This window comes from Lissotriton vulgaris, chromosome 4_1 (genome assembly GCF_964263255.1).
Source record: "Lissotriton vulgaris chromosome 4_1, aLisVul1.2, whole genome shotgun sequence".
Lineage (NCBI taxonomy): Eukaryota > Metazoa > Chordata > Amphibia > Caudata > Salamandridae > Lissotriton > Lissotriton vulgaris.
In genome coordinates, this window is record NC_141691.1 from 1,459,010,159 (window position 1) to 1,459,030,868 (window position 20,710).

General features: G+C 44.8%; 1 protein-coding gene across 3 annotated transcripts in view; it reads right to left on the reverse strand.

Annotated features, from left to right (window-relative positions):
* Window positions 1-20,710, reverse strand: part of TRAPPC8 (trafficking protein particle complex subunit 8) — a 1,294,567-nt gene that overhangs the window by 1,050,971 nt on the left and 222,886 nt on the right. For all 3 annotated transcript variants that reach the window (XM_086965686.1, XM_086965689.1, XM_086965688.1), the window contains one exon: window positions 3,307-3,481. In XM_086965686.1, coding sequence (XP_086821812.1) covers window positions 3,307-3,481 — 175 coding nt within the window. The remainder of the gene's footprint in view (window positions 1-3,306; window positions 3,482-20,710) is intronic.

The window sequence follows — 20,710 nt, forward strand, 5'->3', positions numbered from 1 at the left end:
TTCAATTAAAAACTGTTTTATACCTGACAAAAAAAACATATCTTTTTCTATTCTTCTCATATATATTTTCTTTTTGTTTGGAGCCCTGAAGAAGTGGGTTCTCCGCAAAACACGTGTTGACTATGGCTACAGCAAATATTATAGCGTGTTCTGTTTCTGTATTTAACTATTTCGGTATCTGGACCCTTCTACATTGAAACATTATCGATTCATATCATTTTGAATGATGAATTGCAATATGCAACTGATGCCTATTTGGTCCGAATAAGTCAAACTTCTACATATCCGACTAATTTTCTTGTTGGTGTTACAAATTTATATTGTTGAATGCGGTTCCTATACTCCTCACATGTTATTCTGTATATGGATGTGTGCAGATTTAGTATGAAGACATTTCAGGAAACTAAGCACTCCGGAGAATAATCCAGGGTGCAGTAGAGTAAGTGAATATATATATATATATATAAAAGGAGAGCGAGAAAGAAAAGGAGAGCGAGAAAGAAAAGGAGAGCGAGAAAGAAAAGGAGAGCGAGAAAGAAAAGGAGAGCGAGAAAGAAAAGGAGAGAGAGAAAGAAAAGGAGAGAGAGAAAGAAAAGGAGAGAGAGAAAGAAAAGGAGAGAGAGAAAGAAAAGGGGGGAGAGAGAGAAAAGGGGAGAGAGAGAAAAGGGGAGAGAGAGAAAGAGAAAAGGGGGGAGAGAGAAAAGGGGGGGAGAGAGAAAAGGGGGGGAGAGAGAAAAGGGGGGAGAGAGAAAAGGGGGGAGAGAGAAAAGGGGGGAGAGAGAAAAGGGGGGAGAGAGAAAAGGGGGGAGAGAGAAAAGGGGGGAGAGAGAAAAGGGGGGAGAGAGAAAAGGGGGGAGAGAGAAAAGGGGGGAGAGAGAAAAGGGGGGAGAGAGAAAAGGGGGGAGAGAGAAAAGGGGAGAGAGAGAAAAGGGGAGAGAGAGAAAAGGGGAGAGAGAGAAAAGGGGAGAGAGAGAAAAGGGGAGAGAGAGAGAGAGAAAGAGAGAGAGAGAGAAAGAGAGAGAGAGAGAAAGAGAGAGAGAGAAAGAGAGAGAGAGTGAAAGAGAGAAAGAGAGAGAGAGAGAGAGAGAAAGAGAAAGAGAAAGAGAGAGCGAAAGAGAGAAAGAGAGAGAGAGAGAGAGAAAGAGAGAGAGAGAGAGAGAGAGAAAGAGAGAGAGAGGTAGAGAGATAGAAAGAGAGAAAGGGAGAGAGAGAGAGAGAGAGAGAGAGAGAGAGAGAGAGAGAGACAGAGAGACAGAGAGACAGAGAGACAGAGAGACTGACCATCAAATATGTGCTTGAAATTTCTTTAAATCCAAGTCGGCCATCACGCTTTCCAGTCCGAAGACCTTGATCACATGACAACACTCTTACATGCGGACCCTCCTTTTAAAGTGACAAGAGCAATTAGTGGATTCAATTTCGGCAAGAGGTATAAAAGAAAAACTAAATGGAGTATTTCTTCATTAACCATTTGTTTAAAAAAATATATATAGTTGAATAAATATGCATAAAAAAGACATTTTGTTTAACACTCAAAGCCCTGGGACATTAAACAGATAATCTTTATAAATAGAAAATGTTACCATAAATAAAGATTAAAAACTGCGTAATTCTGTTAATCAGGTCTTTGAATTAAAAACTCAGTGTCATTAAAAAAATCTATAAAACTATAAAAACGCTTTGTTTTTAAAACATGAAAATAATCATAAATATATATAAAAATATATCGATACAAATATATAAATAATTAATGTGTAAATATTCTTTTTTAGATTCATTATATTTCTAAATCTTATACAATATGTGTGTCCCTATGGGCCCAAAAACACTTCTATTCGGAGAATATACCGTCTATCCAAACAGAAAACATACATTGAGCTGCCAGGCATGTGTAGGTAGGAAATTTGGCTCATAAAAGTTGTCCTTAGCCCCTCCAGTAGTCCCACTTGGTTCATCAGATATGAGTCTATCATATATGACGTGACACAATCGAACCTGGAGTTTAATAGTTTTCAAATGAGAGCCATGTGAATGCTGTAAAACATCAAAAAGAAGCACTACTGGTGCAGTGTAATCAAAATGTTCCTGATTACTATAAGATTTTTCCAACAGATCAAAATTCTTTCAACAGAATCCTAAAATATATTTTGTAATTGCAGCAATGGAAATAGGCATACTTATCAGAATATGTACAAAAGAATGACCAAACTAGGATACATACACAGAAATGATGTAATTAAAATATTGTGGGGAAATACCCAGTTGCAACTCAAAATATCTCCACAAGATGCATGTGTATCAGAACATCTGCAAGGTTTGGCTTGGCTTAAAACTATGAGCCCTCTGGGGTGGACTTGCACTTAAACATGAACATATTACAATATAAAGAATCACAACAGCAGCCTATCATATGAATAGTAGCTTAAAAGTACTAATTCCTTATCACCAATCCAGACAAACAACTTAAAGCCCTTCCTGAAACCTGGGTTACAGGCTATTCAATTGGAAAGCTGTTCAAATATCAAGCTTTTGAAGTTGTATTATACAAAGAATCTTTGAGGCCAAGAAACCGGGGATGGCTCGGAAATGAGCTCTGGGGCCCCTCATACAGGAGTTTGCCAGTGCTCAGAAGGGATGGGCACTGACCAACTTCTCACCACACCCACAAAAATATGTCCCCTATTGGCAAAGAGGCGGGGGGGGGGGGGGGGGGGGGGGAAGGAGTATGCGCTAAGTGCAAGGGCTGCCGACATTGGAACTCGGAAATCAGATTTTAGTCCCAGCCTTGGCTCAGCATCCTATGATTCTAAGTAAATCACTTTATCTCCCTGCACCTAAAAAAACAAATGTGTAAGGCAATCTGGTGTTCATGTTAAGCACTTCAATGCCTTTAAGCCAAGTGTGTGCAATATGAGACTGCGACAAACAAATATATACATTTTGATCAAATAAAATAATAAATAAAATGGCTGCCAGACACATTTAAACCCATGTTGTCATGATCATGTGTGTCATAGTGGCATCCTGACACAACCTTTCATGATAGTTATGCCAATATACAAGCCAAAGAACTTGCCAAATTTAGTATTACATATATATTATATATAACCTGCAAATGACAGTGTCTCGTCTAACCATATCAAGGGAACTCCCCTAATAATTTAAGTTGGAAAATTATTTTTTAAACTAGGAGGCATTTATTCTGCCATGTCACCAAACATGAACACTGACAATACCAGGAAGGCTAAATATCAAAAAACAGTTACAGGAAAGGCAAACATTTACAACGGCCAAATAAAATCTTACCTCTGTTCTTCTCCCGAGCCAACATCATGCAGCAAAACGTAATATTTGAGCGTGTTTGGTATAAACCATTTTGGATAGGAATAATCACTGCTGTGTTGAATTCTATGTTGTTCTTGCGACAGCTTTAAAAACTGCTCGACGGGTTCTGGTTCACTAGAAGAAACGACAAGCATGCCTGGTGCAAATTAAGGGCAATACCAATAGTAATATGAAACCCAACTAAATCTGTAAGCTTAATGCTCTATCATTTTGTAAGCACAGAATGGAATCAAAGAACATTCTCGCTCCAAATACAAATTCAACAAAACTAGAGAAAAGTGAGTTAAGACCTATTGGAAACCAGGTCTACCACAAAGGCACATGCTGGGACTCTAACCAAGATTAGGTAGTGAACGGAAATACCATGCAAATACATAAATAGTACTGGTAGAATGCAATTAATTAATGTATCACAATAGAACTGAGCATTACTGTACCTTCCCCATCATTAACTTCACAATTGGTGTGGGACTCAAAGTGTTAAAGTAATTTAAGCATGCTGCTGGAAGGGAAAATCCGATTGCTAGATGTATCAGTTACTCTTCATTTAACATCTGACTTTTTAAAAAGAAATGTGTTTTCTGCCAACGAATATGATCAAATTAGTAACGGATAAACATACCCCATTGTCAACTACAGTTTGCACAATTGAATCCGGACACTGCTAACAAAAATATTGGGATTTATTCCTATATTAAACTGAATCAAAACCTTTTTAAACATATGGGAATTATAGCTGGCATAACAAGAGGCTCAGAAAGCAACTTTATTGTGACCACACATAGGTATACGCTTGGAAGTGCTGGTAATAATAAACTAATTGATATAAAGTTATTCCACTATCTTAACCTTGGTCTCTCAGCCCATTACTCAGTTACTACTCAGCAATCCTTTTTGGCAACAGCTAGAGAATAATATTTCAAATCATTATCAAATCTTCTGACTTCAGGTGATCGGAGTCTTAATTCTCATCCGAAATAGTAACTGGTATCTGCTGGATGAATACGGGCCACACAAAAGCAAAAACTGAGTCGGTAAAGTGGTCATGGCTTGGGAAATTTGTGCTTGATGAATGTGGAATTAAAAAGACAAAATGCCCACGTTTCTCATCCTTGCAAGTGCCAGTATGTGATGATGCCTCAAGTCATGGCCACTACTGTGTTTCAATGTTTAATCACTGAAGTAAAGTTACTAACCAAGTCACGAGGGCAAGCGTTTTGAAATAAAAGTCATTTGGATCCTGTAAAACCACCAATAAGAAGCACTATTGCTGCAGTGTAATCAGCGAATTCCTCTTTCCTACACAATTACTCCAACCGAAAGCCGAAATGATCAGAATTTGTAAAAAGACAAACCACACTAGGATGCAGCCATATTATTTACAGTATTAGAATGTTCCTGAAGTGTTTGAAAATATCCAGTTGCCACTCAAAATATCTCCACAAGATGCATATGTCTTAGAACAGCTACGACATTTGACTTGGCCTAAAACCAGGGTCGGATTGGGATCACAATTTGGCCCGGGCACGAACAAAAAATGTGGCCTACATTCGCGGGCGTGGTCCACATTCGCAGGGCGTGGCCCACATTCACAGGGCGTGGCCCACATTCACAGGGCGTGGCCCACATTCACAGGGCGTGGCCCACATTCACAGGGCGTGGCCCACATTCACAGGGCGTGGCCCACATTCACGGGGCGAGGACCACATTCGCGGGGCGTGGCCCACATTCACGGCAGGCCCTTTCATGAAATACACAAAGAATGTAAGTGGGACGACATTGTTCTTGGGAAAGACACAGGGCAAAGGTGACAATGGCTTACAAGCTGAGCAACTAAAAAACAGCGAGGCCCCTTCCTACTACAAAATGATTCCCCGGCCCTCCTGGGCAGGAGCACCTGAAAAACAGCGAGGCCCCTTTCTATTAAAAAATTATTCCCCAGCCCTCCAGCGCAGGAGCACCTGATAAACAGTGAGACCCCTTCCTACTACAATATTACTCCCCAACCCTCCAGCGCAGGAGCACCTGAAAAACAGCGAGGCCCCTTTCTATTGAAAAATTATTCCCCAGCCCTCCAGCGCAGGAGCACCTGAAAAATAGCGAGGCCCCTTTCTATTAAAAAATGACTCCCCAGCCCTCTAGGGCAGGAGCATCTGAAAACAGCCATACAGGGGGGTATGAGAAGTAACATGTTAGACAGTACGTTACAAGGTCTCTGTATTGAAAAAATGAATCCACGTCGCTATTTGTAGCCTTGGTGTGTCTTTATTGCAGGAATGATGGGTTTTCATGAATGCACAGCCAACGAGTTTCGCCCAAACATGGGCTTCTTCAGGGCTGAAGGACAAAGGTGCATATCGGATTCCGTGGTCAAGTGATTCTGTCTCTGCAGCGATGGTCCATGTCAGAGGCAGGGGTAGTTCTTTAAGCGAGCGAAGCGCAATCCGTGTTCGGATGGCATTGGGGCCCGTCGGTGTCCTCTGAAAACAGCGAGGCCCCTTTCCATTACAAAATTATTCCCCAGCCGTCCGGCGCAGGAGCATCTGAAAACAGCAAGGCCCTTTTCTATTACAAAGTTATTCCCCAGCCCTCTAGCGCAGGAGCACCAGAAAAACAGTGACGCCCCTTCTACTAAAAAATTATTGCCCAGCCCTCCAGTGCAGGAAAACCAGTGAGGCCCCAGCTATTTGTAAATTACTCAGCCCTTTACTGCCTTAGGGCAATGGCCCTGCAGGAGAGTGGATAAAGTAAAAAAAAAAGCAGCTGCTGGGCCATCCATGGGAGTGGGAGGGGGAAGAGCTAAACTGAAGATGGTGCGAGATCCCAACATCACCTGGCCCCCACAGTGAGACCCATTCTTCCTCGCCCACTATGCTCTGAATGAGAAGGGCCGGGGGCGAGGTGTTAAAGCAAACCCTGTTCAAGGCTGCGTCGGCCCCAGGGTGGCTGAGGTGAAAATGGCTCAATGGCCTGAGCAACACCTGTCCCCCTGGGAGGAAGATTCTTGCACACAATCACCCCTCCCCAGCCCACCATCAGCGTGATTGCTTGGCAGGGGATCAAGGGGAGACCACAGCTGATAATCACCAAATGGCCACCCAGCGAAGCTGCTTTCCTCTCCCTGTCAGTGCTCTTTGTAGACTGGTAAAGGGGGGGAAAAACAGCCCACAGAGTGCACTGAGACACCGGCCCTTCGGCCCAAGTCCGAGTTCCCGCAGAGCCATTTCGCCCCTGCTAAAACCATGCTTCATTTGGGGTGAACTTCCATTTAAACATCAACAAACAACAATATAAGTATCATGAGAGCAGCTCGAACAATGAGTAGCTTTGGAATACCAACTCCTGATTTTCCTTCGAGACAACCAACTGCAAGCCCTTCTTGAAACCTGGCTTAGATTCTATTAAATCGGAAAGTTGTTCAAACAACAAGCTTCTTAACTTTCAGTAAGCAAAGAATCTTTGAGGACAAAAAAATGAATCATCTAGTTCCACTGATCAGATCAGAATAGTTTACTAATGAGGCCTCCGAGATACATCTAGGCTTTGGTAAAACTAATGCAAGACTCGTCAGCAGACATTTTCTGCTGTTCTCAAAATGGCAGAGAATAGAAGGACGCAAACACAGAGGAAGGTAATCTATTATACTAGAAAGGCTCTTGTTTACCTGCAAAAAGGTTTTCCTTGTGTATATAGTACTCTTCCTACTCCTAAGAGGATAGGGACCTTGAAGAGCTCAATAGGGTAAAGATAAGGAATGGCATGAAACGTCTGTTAATTCCAAATTGAGCATGGACTTGATGTAGGTAAACTAATTCAATCTCAGGATCTGCACAGATCTAACTGCAGACATTTGAAGGTGGGAGAGTGTGAACTATCACCAGGGATATGACGACATGATACTCCAATATCCTTAGACTTAAAAGAAAAATACCAAATAAATTGTCAAATAAATACAAAAGTAATAGATATAAATTCTTCTCTACAAATATAAGGCAGAAAACTCTAATAATAAACAAGCCCTAAAACGTTCTAGTTCAAAAAATTTACGAATCCAACATCGCACTCATCACAGCACCTGAATTACCATTAGTCACCAACAATGAGGATTGTTTTCTAAAATTAACCCTATTTCTTGCTCTCATTAACGGCACCTCACCAGACTAACTTGGCATTATTTAGAAAGTAAATTACACATTATTAGTAAGTCCCTATCTCCTTTATTTTGTACGGGAGGGTGTTGCAGTGTCATTGGTTGGATATGTGTGGACATACTTCAAAAGAACAAGTTACTTACCATCAGTAACGCTTTTTCTGATAGATACAGTATCTGCCTGTGGAGTCCTCACCTTTTGAATTATTCCAATGCGCAGCATTCTGTGGTAACTTTTCTCATAAGCCCCCCTACGTCGACGAAGACGTCACAAAGGAACGGCTCTGCATGCGACTCTGTGTGATGCCATCGCAGCCATAAGAAAACCTCATCGGCATCCTGACCTCAGTTCCACCCATTTTGTCCATGCATTAGAGGCAAAACGGGTGAACCAATAACCTTCTCACAAGTATACATAATATACAAAACACATCCAAATATGGAAACAATACATCATAGATATTTCCCAAATTGAAGCAACCTCATGATTCAAACAAGAAATCACAAAAAACTTGGATTAGTTAATTTTCTGTATAAGCAGACAGGCAATGGGGATGCAGTTGGGTCAGTGAGGAATATACAGGCAAATACTGTATCCACCAGAAAAGCGTTATCAAAGGAAATTAACTTGTTCTTCTGATAGATACATCTGCTGTGGATTACTCAACTTTTTAATTGAATACCCAAGCAGTCCCACTCTCGGAGGAGGGTGCCTGCCTGCCTATACCAAAAAATCCTGCGACACAGAACAAGCAAAATGTCCGTCCCTCCTCACTTTCGAATCCAAACAATAGAGCTTTGCAAAAGTGTGGAAGGAGGCCCCAAGTTGCTACTTTGCAGATGTCTACCACAGGGACACCTCTTGCCAAAGCCGAAGAAGAAGATTTAGCTCTAGTAGAATAAGCACAAATACCTTCAGGAACCTCCTTCTTGGCTAAGGTGTGGCAGAACTTAATGCACAGGATTAGCCACCTGAACAGCGTTCTTCTGTGATCAACATTGCCCTTCATCTTGTCCACGTATCCTACAAGAGTTGATCATCCAGCCTGAAGTCCTTGGTTCTGTCCAAGTAGAAGCTCACTGCCCTCTTGGGATCCAGGCAATGAAGTCTCCTCCTTAGAAGGGTGAAGAGGGGGGTAGAAAGCAGGTATGGTGATGGACTGCCCCAAGTGGAAAGGCGGGAACAACTTAGGCAGGAAAGCAGCTCTGGTCCTAAGAACCATCTTATCTTTATTAAAAGATGTAAAAGGAGGCTTAGAACTAAGAGCCTGCAATTCACTCACCCTCCTAGCTAATGTGATTGCCACCAAAAATATAGGTTTTAAATGCGAGAAACCTTAAAGGACAACTAAGCAAAGTTTCAAAGGGCGAACCCATCAAAAATGTAGAAACTAGATTCAAATCCCACTGAGGCATAATAAAGGGAGTGGGAGGAACCCTATTAGTGAGATCCTTAATGAATCTCATATCTATACGAGATTTAAACAAAAAGGGTTGATCAGGCAAACAAAGAAATGCCGACAAGGCAGAAGAGTAACAGTGCCACTGCACAACCCTGTTGCGCCAGGGCAAGAGAAAAACACAGAACATCAGATAAATGGGAGTTTAAAGGATCAATTGATTTATCTTCACACCATTTCACAAATTTAGCCCACCTACCAGTATGAACAGATTTGGTGGAGTGTCTTCTGGCTGATAAAATAACGTCCACCACATCCAGTGGGAGAGAGAAAGAACTCAGGTTGCCCCGTTCAATCTGCAGGCATGAAGGTGCAGGCTCTGGAGGTTAGGGTGTAGAACCTGCCCCTGCGAGACGAGGTCTGCCCTGAGAGGGGGACAGAGCGGAGGGTGCAATGAGAGGTAAAGGAGGTCTGTGTGCCACACCCATCGCGGCCAATCCAGGGCGATCAATATGACTTAGGCCCGGCTTGGTGAATTTTCCTCTGAACTCGAGGAATCAAGGAGATGGGGGAAACGAGTAAAGAAGCTGTGAGAAACAATCTAATGGAAGCACGTGCCCAAACGCTCCCTGCATAAGATACTGGAGACTGCAGAATGAAGGGCAGTGCGCATTCTTGTGAGTGGCAAACATGTCCAACTGAGGAAACCACCACCTCCTGAAAATGTGAAGAGCCCCCTCCGGATGGAGACGCCACTCGTGATTGACCGAAAATTGAAAACTGAGACTGTCCGCATGCACGTTCAACACTCAGGCCCAATGATTTGTGATCACGCAAATCTGGTGATCCTGAGCCCAAGACCAGAGTTGCAGGAGCCTCTTTTACTCCCCGTTTGTTGATGTACCACATCGCGGTAGTGTTGTCTGTTAAGACCGGAACCGACTCACCACAAAGGGATGAGAGGAAGGCCTCAAGAGCCAAACTTATCGCCTGCATTTCCAAAAAATTGGCTTAAAACAATCTTTCCTCTAAGGACCAAAGACCTTTGATCTCCAGATGCCCCAGATGAGCTCCCCACCCTAGAGTGACGGCATCCGCTAAAACTGTTGGCACCGGAGAATGAAGGTGAAGCAGCTTCCTTTGAGACAGGTTGCCTGGAACACACCACCATTTCAGATCTGCTGCAGCGTTTCTAAAGATTCTGACTACCTCCTCGAGATCTCCGTTGTGTTGAAACCACTGCCTGCAAAGGCACCACTGGAGGTCCCTCATATGCCAACGTGCATGGCTGCCCATCAGATTGTAGAAAGAAACCAGATCGAGCAGGTGCAAGACCTTTAGGACTGGAACAGAAGCTCAATTATGAAAAAGTGGAATTGTAACCTGGACGTCTTTAATCCTCATTGGACGCGAGAAGGCACAACTCACAGTAGTGTCCAATACCTCCCATATGAACTGGTTGTGCTCAGAGGGCACCAGGTGACCCTTGGGTACATTAATCGACAAACCAAAACTGAACAACAGCTGCGTTGCTACCTGCAAATCATGCAGCACTATCTCTGGCGACTTCGCTTTGAGCAGCTAGTCATCTACATAGGGAAACACAGGAATCCCAGACCTTCTGAGATGTGCTGCCACCACCGCCATCACCTTTGTGAAGACCCGAGGTGTGGAAGTAGGGCCGAACGGAAGGACTGCAAACTGGTAATGTTGAGACCCCACAGTAACACAGAGATACTGCCAATGAGACTTCAGAATGGGAAGGTAAAAATATGCATCCAGTAAATTGATCGACACCATCCAGTCTTCCTTCCCAAGCACCAGAAGAACCTGGGCAAGGGTCAATATTTTGAAATTAAAAACAAATTAAAAATCACAAGGTCAAGAATTGGCCATAAACTACCATTCTTTTTGGGAATCAGGAAGTACCAGGAGTAGCACCCCTGACTTATTTCCTACCCTGGAATTATCTTGTTGGCACCCTTTTGCAGTTATGAAAGTACTTCCTGCTGGAGAAGCAGAATATACTCTTCCAAGCAAAGGCACTGACAGGAAGGGTAGGGCATACCCATTTTGGGAAACAACCTATACAACGCAGTCCTTACATTGCACTACACTTACAACACAGTCATTACATCGCAACATCCTTTACAACGTATGTCACTACAATGCAGGCATTACAACGCATACCATTACAACGCATGACACTACATCGCATGTCACTACAACGCATGTCACTACAATGCATGCCACTACAATGCATGCCACTACAATGCATGCCACTACAACGTAAGCATTACAACGCACACCATTACAACGCATAGTACCCCTACACTATCCAACATTTTCCCTACTGTTGCACCCCCTGGAGTTAGAATAGTAGTTTTAACCCCTACACTATCCAACACTTACCCTACTAGTGCACTCCCTGGAGTTAGAATAGTAATTTTTATCCCTATACTATCCAATACTTACCTTAACTGCAATGTAATGGTATGCGTTGTAAAGATAGTTTTTAATAATGCGATGTAGTGTTATGGGATGTAATGGAATACGTTGCAGTGGATGTTGCGGTGTAAAAACTGTGTTGTAAGTGCATGCGTTGTAAATGTATGCGTTGTAACATCATACATTCATCCATTTTCTACGATGTTTTAAACCCAGAGGCCAGTAGTTACAGACCTTCAATGAGGAAGAAAATAGGCCACCCGTCTTCCCAAGGGACAAGCGTGCTCTAAGATGGTGGAGCTAGAGCTGCTTCTTTGCAAAAACGGTTGGACAGGCAGAAGAAAAGGAAGTGGAGGAGACTTGTTGCCGGGCAGAACCCCGCAGGCGACCTTTGTCCCTTCCTCTGTAAGACCTGTACAGAGGATTTGCCGGCTACTGTGGCTGTCGTCTGCCACGAAAGGCCAAGTTCTTCGAAAAGCCACAATACCTGCAGAACTGCCTATAGTCCCTGGGCTGAGTCTGAAGCCCTAAGGACCTTGTTGTTGCCTTGCTATCCTTAAAGTGCTGCAGCACAGATCCTGCCTTAGTTCCAAACAAGTGGATCCCATCAAAAGGCAAGACCAGTGACGTAGCTTCACCATTAGGCGAAAAGCCCGAACCCCACATCCAGGCATGCCTTCTCGTTATAACAGCCAACCCCATTGCTCTGGCTACAGAGTCTGACGTGTCCAGCCCAGATTGGATTACTTGACGTGCAGCAGCCTGAGCATCCGTCAGTAGTTCAGAAAAATGCCCCTGCACCTCTGTAGGCAATTTTGGAACAACCTCCTAAGAAGTATCCATGAGGGCATGAATTTAATGTCCCAAGAGAAGTGACCTTCGTAGATTTAAAGGCCATACTCCCAGACTAAAAAACCTTTTGGGCCAACTGCTCCATTCCCTTCAATTCCATATCAGCAGACATGGATGGAAAATAGCCAGATGATCACTTAGAAGAACAAGTACCTTGGACCGCTAGGCTTTCCAGTGAAGGATGTGAAGACAGAAAAGAAGGATATCCAGGAGCTACTTTGTTGCTTCTAGCCACTGTCCTGGAAACTGCAGGGGAGGAAATTGGCTTCTGTCAAACATCCAAAATAGGCTCAGTTAAAGCGTAACGTTCCTAATGGGCCCTAAGGCACCTCACCAAGCCTCTACCCTAAAAGGATATGGTCTCAGCTTAATTTCAGTGCTTAAAATACCATGAGTTCTTTTTTGGGAGAGGGGAAGGGGGGAGATTGCTATTAATCTCCTAAGTACACAAGAGGGGATACTTGTCACCCTGATAAAACCAAAGACCCCATCAAGTTCTGTGTCCATATCACAGACCTAAAAGTATCCATTGCCCTGTATGCCGTCCCTTCACCAGCCAAACACAGCTGAAGAGAACTAACTCCATCAGGGGATCTAATTTAATTGCCAGGCACCAAAGAAACCATCTTGTCCAGGCAGACAAATGGTGCTTGTAAATTCCCATGTTCTTCTTTCCCAAAAACCTGAGGCCTCCCAGCACTCTGTGAATTCCTCCATGCCGTCAATGTCAGGGTCTCTTCCTCCACCAACAGGTGTAATCTCCACCATGGGTCCATCAAATCCGAAGAGCTAATGGCAGAGTGAGTGTAGAATCATAAAGACTAAAAGAAATGGAAACCACACTTGCAATCTCTACATATTATTCCTGTATATGATTATTGTATTTACTCCCCTTATATGTCATTATTCTCCATCGTCTAGCCCATTCTTCGCTCATCCAGGTTTATAAATTTTCTGTTATGTGTGCACTATGATTCAATGCCTATTAGATTCCCAATTTGACTCATGTTTTGATCTGTTACCTTCCTTTACTTCAAATTGTAAAGCGCTCTGATATCCTTTGGGATCAAGTTCACGCTATATAAAACTTTATAAATAAAATAAAATTATTATCAAGATCAAATTTGCTAACAGTCATCCTTACCGGCACGGCCGATGCCAAGGCATACTGTACATGATGACCCTAATACTAGTGAAAGACAATTGTTGCTAAAGCCTCTATATCCTCTCTCCGTCTGTAGAATTTGGGGTGCTGAGCAGAGAATAAGGCTACTGCATATGGCCCCCATTTCATCCTGCTGCCAATTTTTGATTTAGCCTAAAGTCCCTAAAATCACAAAGTTATTTGGAGTGCCAGTCTGCCACCGCATTAGACAACCCAGGAAGGTGTTCTGCCATCACTGAAATCTGATGATCTAGGCATTAGTGTCAAAGCTCTTTTGCGAGGTCCTCTAGACGTCTGGACCTCGTGATCCGCCAAGGTATTTATTAACCTCACAGCTGACAAGTTATAAATTTGTGGCAGACTGGAACCATTGACCTTGCACTTCACCTGTGCTCTGATGGCCACTGACTGACAGCAGCTCCAGGCAACTGATGCAAACATCCAATTCCTTCTCTAACCACTTCCCTCCTGTACAGTCATCCTGCAACAGGCACCTCAGTTATGCCTAACCTGCTGGGCTTGCACAATTACTATATGTCAACTGAGGTCGAAAATGGCTCTGCTGTCCCAGGCATTATGTTGTAGCCACTATTAAATCTCCATCCACAGCTATTGCATGAGAGAGACAGGCACCGAATAATCAAGACCCCCTCCAGAGGTGTAGCACCTGTAGAGTTAGCAGTACACAAAGGAGCTGGCCTGGGCGGGGTCCAGCAACATGGCCGACAGGACATCAGCCTCTTGAGCTTCCAGTCTGTCCGCCCATAAATCCTGCATAATCCTGGTGCCATATCCTCAGACCAGAGGAAAAAAAGAGTGTTGCTGAACCGTGTCGGCCCCCTGCCGACACAGAGCTCCTTCAAGGGCGCTTGATGCAAAATACAGGGCTGATCCTGGCATCGCTGCCTAGGCCGTAACGAGGCGCGACTGCTCGGGCCTGTGAGGGCAAGGCCTGGGGCGGTCACTGTCGCCGAAATAGCTGGAGAGGCGGGTGCCCTGCATTGGCTGCACCAAAGAACCATGGGGTACTTGGCCTCCTTCCTCCCCACGGAGGGAGACTGAGCTGCAGTAGCGGCAGAAACCACAGACTGACGGATGCTGGACCGGAGGTGCGCAACCAGAGAGGTGAGCATGGTAGGAGAGCTTGGAGAAGGCACCGCTGGGTACCTTAAAGAATGTGCAAGAGGGCGCGCAGATTGCCCCTACGGCCGCTCCGGGTCCTGGAGGATCGTCGGAAGGCAGGGGCGATGTGAAAGCCTTGGCCCCGAAGGCTGTCCCAACTGCGGAAGAGGGCTTGAGCCGAGAGATTTTCCCCTGCAAGGTTCGCAGAGAGCTGGTTGATTGCTCCTGGTGACGAGCTGAACTGAGACACGGAGGTAGACGGAGGCAGCCGCGTTGCCCAGCTCTCCTCATCTCCTGGCCTGCAGTGGTATGGTATATGGAAAAAAGGCAACAGTATAGGTGGGGGCCCCTTTTGATGTGGTGCTTGAGGTCGGGGAAAGGGTATCAGAAGAGCCCGATTTGGGATCTGGGACCAATTGAATCAAGTTCTGGACGCTTAGGAGGGAGTCTCCGGATCAATCAGGCACATGCAGTAGGCCATCCACGCAGCAGTAAACGTGGGCAAGGACAAGACGGCGAAGGCAGCATGTTCCAACACCATAACTCAGTATACAACGCTGTGTCACCACCGTCCCCCCCCCCACCCCCCCCGCCCAGCGCATGACTAGACGAAGTGTGGGAGCAGGGGAAGATGAAGAAGACTGCCCAGGCCAACCAGGGCAGAACTCCTGGCTGCTATACAGGGATCCAGGAAAGGCCTTGCAAGATCGCATTGAGACCGCCTCGATAGACGTAAACCTGCTTTGTGCGGATCTTACAGACAAGGTCAAGACAGCTAAGGGAGATACTGTGGAGCTGCAAGGCAACGTAACAACACTTAAACATCAAGTAGAACAGATGACGATGGCCACAAGGGCACTTGAGCGGCAGGAGGAGGACAAGGAATGTTGAGCTAGGCGCAGTAACATTCGCGTACTGGACATCCTGGAGAAGGCGGAACAAAGTTTGAGCGAGCAATTCCTGTAAGTATGGATTCAATCACAACTTTACCCCAAAGGGCCTATCCACTTTGTTGGCGATCGAAAGGGTCCACAGTGAACTGGTGCCGCCCCCATCCCCGGGCACAAAGCCTTGTGCTATAATAGCAAAAGTGCTAAACTGCTGCACACGGCCGGGGAACACCATGATCTCCATTATCAAAAAAATAAAGTTACTATATACCTAGACTACACTAGGCTCCAGAAATCCTACTTTGGGGTCAAGCGAAAGCTACATAAGCGAAAGCTACATGAACTACAGCTACAATATATGCTCCTATACCCAGCCAAGTTGAAAGCCTTAGCACAGGGCAAGGCACACTTCTTTGAATCCCCAGAGGAAGTCTGGAGGTGGCTTGAAATCGGAGGAGATGGACTCCCTCTGCAGGAGCCACATGGACAGAAGCAGGGATAGGGTTCACGATCGGGTATGAGGCCTCAACAGCGATCGGGCCGGACAGAGATACAGGACCCAGCCATCCAAACGGAACACAGGATCACGGTGGGAGAGGACGGTTCATTGCAGCTGGATGCTACTATAGTCGCTGGAACCCCGGATCCTCTGCTCATGGTCGCCCCCGCTGAACTGGAGCTGGTGGCTCAGGCTTTGGGCCCAACTGCGGACACTGTGCCTGAGACGCTGATTGATTAGGTCCTGAACTGGGGAGTGAATGAATGAAGCATGCAATGACTCAGCTGAGGTCCTTGGGTCGGTTCAGTGTAACTGAGAAGAGGGTCTTGTTAGTTTAAGCAGAAATGCTCTATTGGGAAGAGTGGGAATCAGTGGGAAAGGAGCCGTCCCCATGCGTGCTTGCATCTGTGGGGAGGGGTATGGAGAGCATGCAGCGGATGTCTGAGTGGGGGTCAGGCGGAACCCCAGATTGAAGTGAAACTGCTGGTCTGTATTGAGGTGGGCAGATGGGGAACACAACGGCATGAGGTAGCCAATATCGACTGATGTTGTGGATGTGTTGACCGTGGGTGAAGAGTTTTGTTGTTTTGCTCACTGATCGATACAAGTTGTATGGATGTGTGGCGGGGGACTGTTGGGCAGCTCTTGCTGCAGCACAAGCTGTGCGAGAAATGAATGGTGACACCATGGCACAGGAGGTTAAGTTTCATTGCTGTAATATCAGGGGGTTAGGCACCTGTACTAAACAACATAGGGTCCTCTCCTTCCTGAAAAGACACAATATAATATTTGCTTGTCTAGAAGAAAGGTATCAATGGGGGGGTTTACCCAGAATAAGTCACTGGGACTTGGGTCATATTAGTATTGAGAGAGAAGGGGTCCCAGTGAAAGAATAACATTTACCACAGATTATAGACAAAAAATTTGTGATACACTAAATGAATCTACACTGTTTTTATTCACAATGTAGATATAACCAGGATATAGTATCCAACAATAACCATTTCAAAAAAGGTTGTGTAGTGCCCCAGGTAACAAGGGAGAAGTGATAAGGTGAGGATAGTGTGGGTGGGGATTTGTGACAATAAAATCAGGCAGTAATCTGAACACACTTATAAGTCAATTGGAATATACAGACGACCATTAATGTAAATATATCACTTGATCAAAAACATGCCCCACTTAGTACATAAATGTCACAGTTTTGGGTGGGGGGCTGATAGGAAGAGGACAGTTGTTAACGTTTCGACCCTCAGGTAGTGCAGGGATTAGTGGAGCCCTTGCTGCGGGGTCTTCATCAGGACAGGGCGGGGGCTGGCAACCTATTAATACATATCAAGGATTGGTTTCAGGTTACTAAACCTATTTAAATGATACCATAGTCAAGTTACTTAGATTAGCACACATTATGGAGGAGCATACCTACTTATTCGGTGCTCATCATCATTGTCATTGTAGACAAGCCACTTGAACCTCATTATGGGGATGATGAATTCCTATAGAATTTTTAGGTGCTGAGGAATTACCTGGCGCTCTAGAGCGAATACACTAAGAGTATCTATAAACACATATTTCTCAAACGTATTGGTGCATGCAGAATGGGGAAGATAGCACCTCGCTTCCCACAACCTAATCAATCGATTAGGTATACCTTACTAACAATATAATACTGCAGCACTCCACTTATCAGAATAGTACAAAGTCTCTTAGAGTAAAAAAGTTGTTCAATAATGTCAAATCAGTCTCAAGGCTCTTCCACAGTTTCTTCTTTTACTTTCCAATCCCATGCCATGCCAACGCGTTTCGCCGAGGTTATACACAACCCATCGACTTCATCAAGGCTCTACTTGGCTTTGCACAACTATCTCTCGTTTTCTTATCGTTTTTCTCGGTATTTTTGGTCGCGTCCCTCCTGCACTCGGGACGCGACCGAAAATACCGAGCAAGGCTGAAAAGATATGGCATGAAGAATAGAAGTTAAGACGTCAACCGGCAGACTTACAAGGTTTCAAACCGGCATACGAGGGATTTTTAAAAAGAAGGGCCAAACGAATAAAGACACTAATAATTGGACGCTGACCTGTAATATATTCAGGTAAAAAGATTGGACGACGTGCAATAAGTGATTTTGAAGACATAGGGGTTGAAGAAGTGAGATAAATACAGAAACGATAAGAAAACGGGTTGTGTATAACCTCGGCGAAACGCGTTGGCATGGCATGGGATTGGAAAATAAAAGAAGAAACTGTGGAAGAGCCTTGAGACTGATTTGACATTATTGAACAACTTTTTTACTGTAAGAGACTTTGTACTATTGTGATAAGTGGAGTGCTGCAGTATTATATTGTATGAATTCCTATAGAGTTAAACAAAAAGTTTTTATAACATATATTTAGAATTGCTGCGGTGAGAATGGAAGATCAATCTCATTGATGGCGTAGGCTGTTTGTGAACATGTATAAGAAGTTAAAAAACGTATATCATGGATATTAACATCAGCGTTACGGCGGGATTCGAAATCAGGCCCGGAAACGCTGGGCACTGGGGATCCGGAGATGCATCTAAGGCATAAAGGAACTCTGTTAGGTACTGCAAGGTGGACCTAAGATGGTGCTTGTAATGATTTACACAGCCAGAGGCTTACCCGAGAGGTGTTTGATTGCAATTATCGTCCCCACGTCGTTGGCGGTGCTGCGAGCATATCAAGAGGCACCCGCTGGGGAAAAAATGGGAGAGCCGAGATTCATATTGTGGCGCTAGTCAAGAAAAATCGTATTGGAAATTGTATCTGGGAGGCATTTAGTTAAAGCGTCAAAGAGTCGGGGCGCTTACCGGAGTGAAAGTAAATCCGGCGTCTTCTCGATCGTTTCTGCAATGGCGAACAGGCTTCCTGTGTGGTCAGTAACAACGGAGACTGAGTCACGTGACCGCTCCGTCGCGTATGGAAACCGTAAAAAGACTTCAACTTGTCAAACCATAGTTCGTGGTTGTTAATAACATTGACATTTCGGCGATGCGATCATCATGCGATCATTATGTACTTATTAATGATCTCAACGGCATTGATCGAAATTGGTGCACTAATAGCAAAAAACGGGCATGTATTGAAGGAAAGCCACTGCGTAACCCAGAGTGGGGATTAATGCGTGCCAGATTGGAATCATTAGGTTATAATAGGAGTGTATCATGGACAGCAGCCAGGCCATTGTGAGGATTTATCAAAAATTGACATGAACACGGGTAAGGGTACATTGACCATAGGTCGTTTGGGTGCAGTCACACAACTTACGAAGTATTGCCTAAGGAGGTTGTATGTACATGGAATGGCGTACCTATCACACGATGGTAAAGGCCATATTACGGTACCATAGATTTGAACAAGCACATTAATACTTCAATGACAACATAATGTGGGTCTTGTAATATGCATCGGGCCTGTACAAAGATACATGTGAACAACATTATTCATTACCAGGCGTACCTGTCACATGACGGTATAGGCCCAATCCGCAGCGTATCGTCCGCTTACAATGATAAACACTGATGTTGAAATATTATGCAAGGTACTGGCAAAGCGCCTAGCCCCACATATAAAATATCTTGTTCATGAAGACCAGCGTGGTTCTATACCAGGCTGCAGCATGGGCATGAATATACAGTGCTTATCACACATCATACACAAAACACAAGTTCGAAAAGATGAAATGTCGTTAGTCTCCATCGACCTTGAAAAAGCATTAGGGGTCTACAACCTTTCCTGTATTGAGAGCTACTTATGTACAACAGCTTCTAATATTATTTGTGCTACCGTAGATTGGGGACATCTTCAGGAGGTGTTAAGGGTGTCTGGGTTTGGACCGCGACTCTGCAGCGGGGTCAAACTTCTATATACAAACCCGAATGTCCGGTTTTGGGTATGCCGAAGTCGATCAGTAAATTGAACCCAGGAGCGAGGTACTAGACAGGGCTTCCCCCTCTCGCCGCTATTTGCCCTGGCCATTGAGACCATGGTGGTGTGGGTCAGACGGGATCTTGCGCAATGGGGAAAACGGGTGGGGGGCAGCACCAATCTAGTATCAATGAATGCGGACGGTGCATTGTTCTATGTAGCTTCCACCCAAATAGCGATTCCTAAACTCCTGCAGCTTTTAGAGGAGGTCGCTGATTACTCTGGTCTACACCTTAACAGGCATAAGTCTTTGATTTTTTCCGTTGCCAGGGCTGGCTGCACGACCACCGGAAGATCTGCCGAGACTTGGGCTGCCCTGGGAGACAGGTCACTGCCAATATTTAGATATACAAGAAGCACATGGGGACACACAATTGTTACACTTGAATGAGACGGGAGTACTTGAATCCCTGAAGCTTTCGGTGACCTTCTGGAACACCTTGCCACTATCCCTCCTGGGCAGAAATCCTGTGGCCAGAATGGTTGTCCTGCCCAGTTGCCTATATATACTTCAGAACTCGTTATGTGGCATATCCATGACGTTATTTAGGCAGCTGAACTCAGTGCTGGGGTCCTTATACTGGGCAGGCGAGCGCAGTAGGGTGAACATGCAGGTACTAATACGGCTATATGAGGAGGGGGGTTTAGAAGCACCCAAGCTAGACCTATACTACTTTGCGGCGCAGCTCCAACATGCAGCCCGGTGGTTGGATGAGGGGGACAATTGGAAGAATCATCCGCTCAGAGGGCGTGTACAGCCGGACAGCTTACCGGCAATTTTGATGGAATGGGTGGGTGCACCTACAGATTTACTGTGCGTGGTTAAACAGGCCGCATATCTCTAGCAAACGTTTGTGAAGCGAATACTCAGGCATGAACCATTTCGCCAG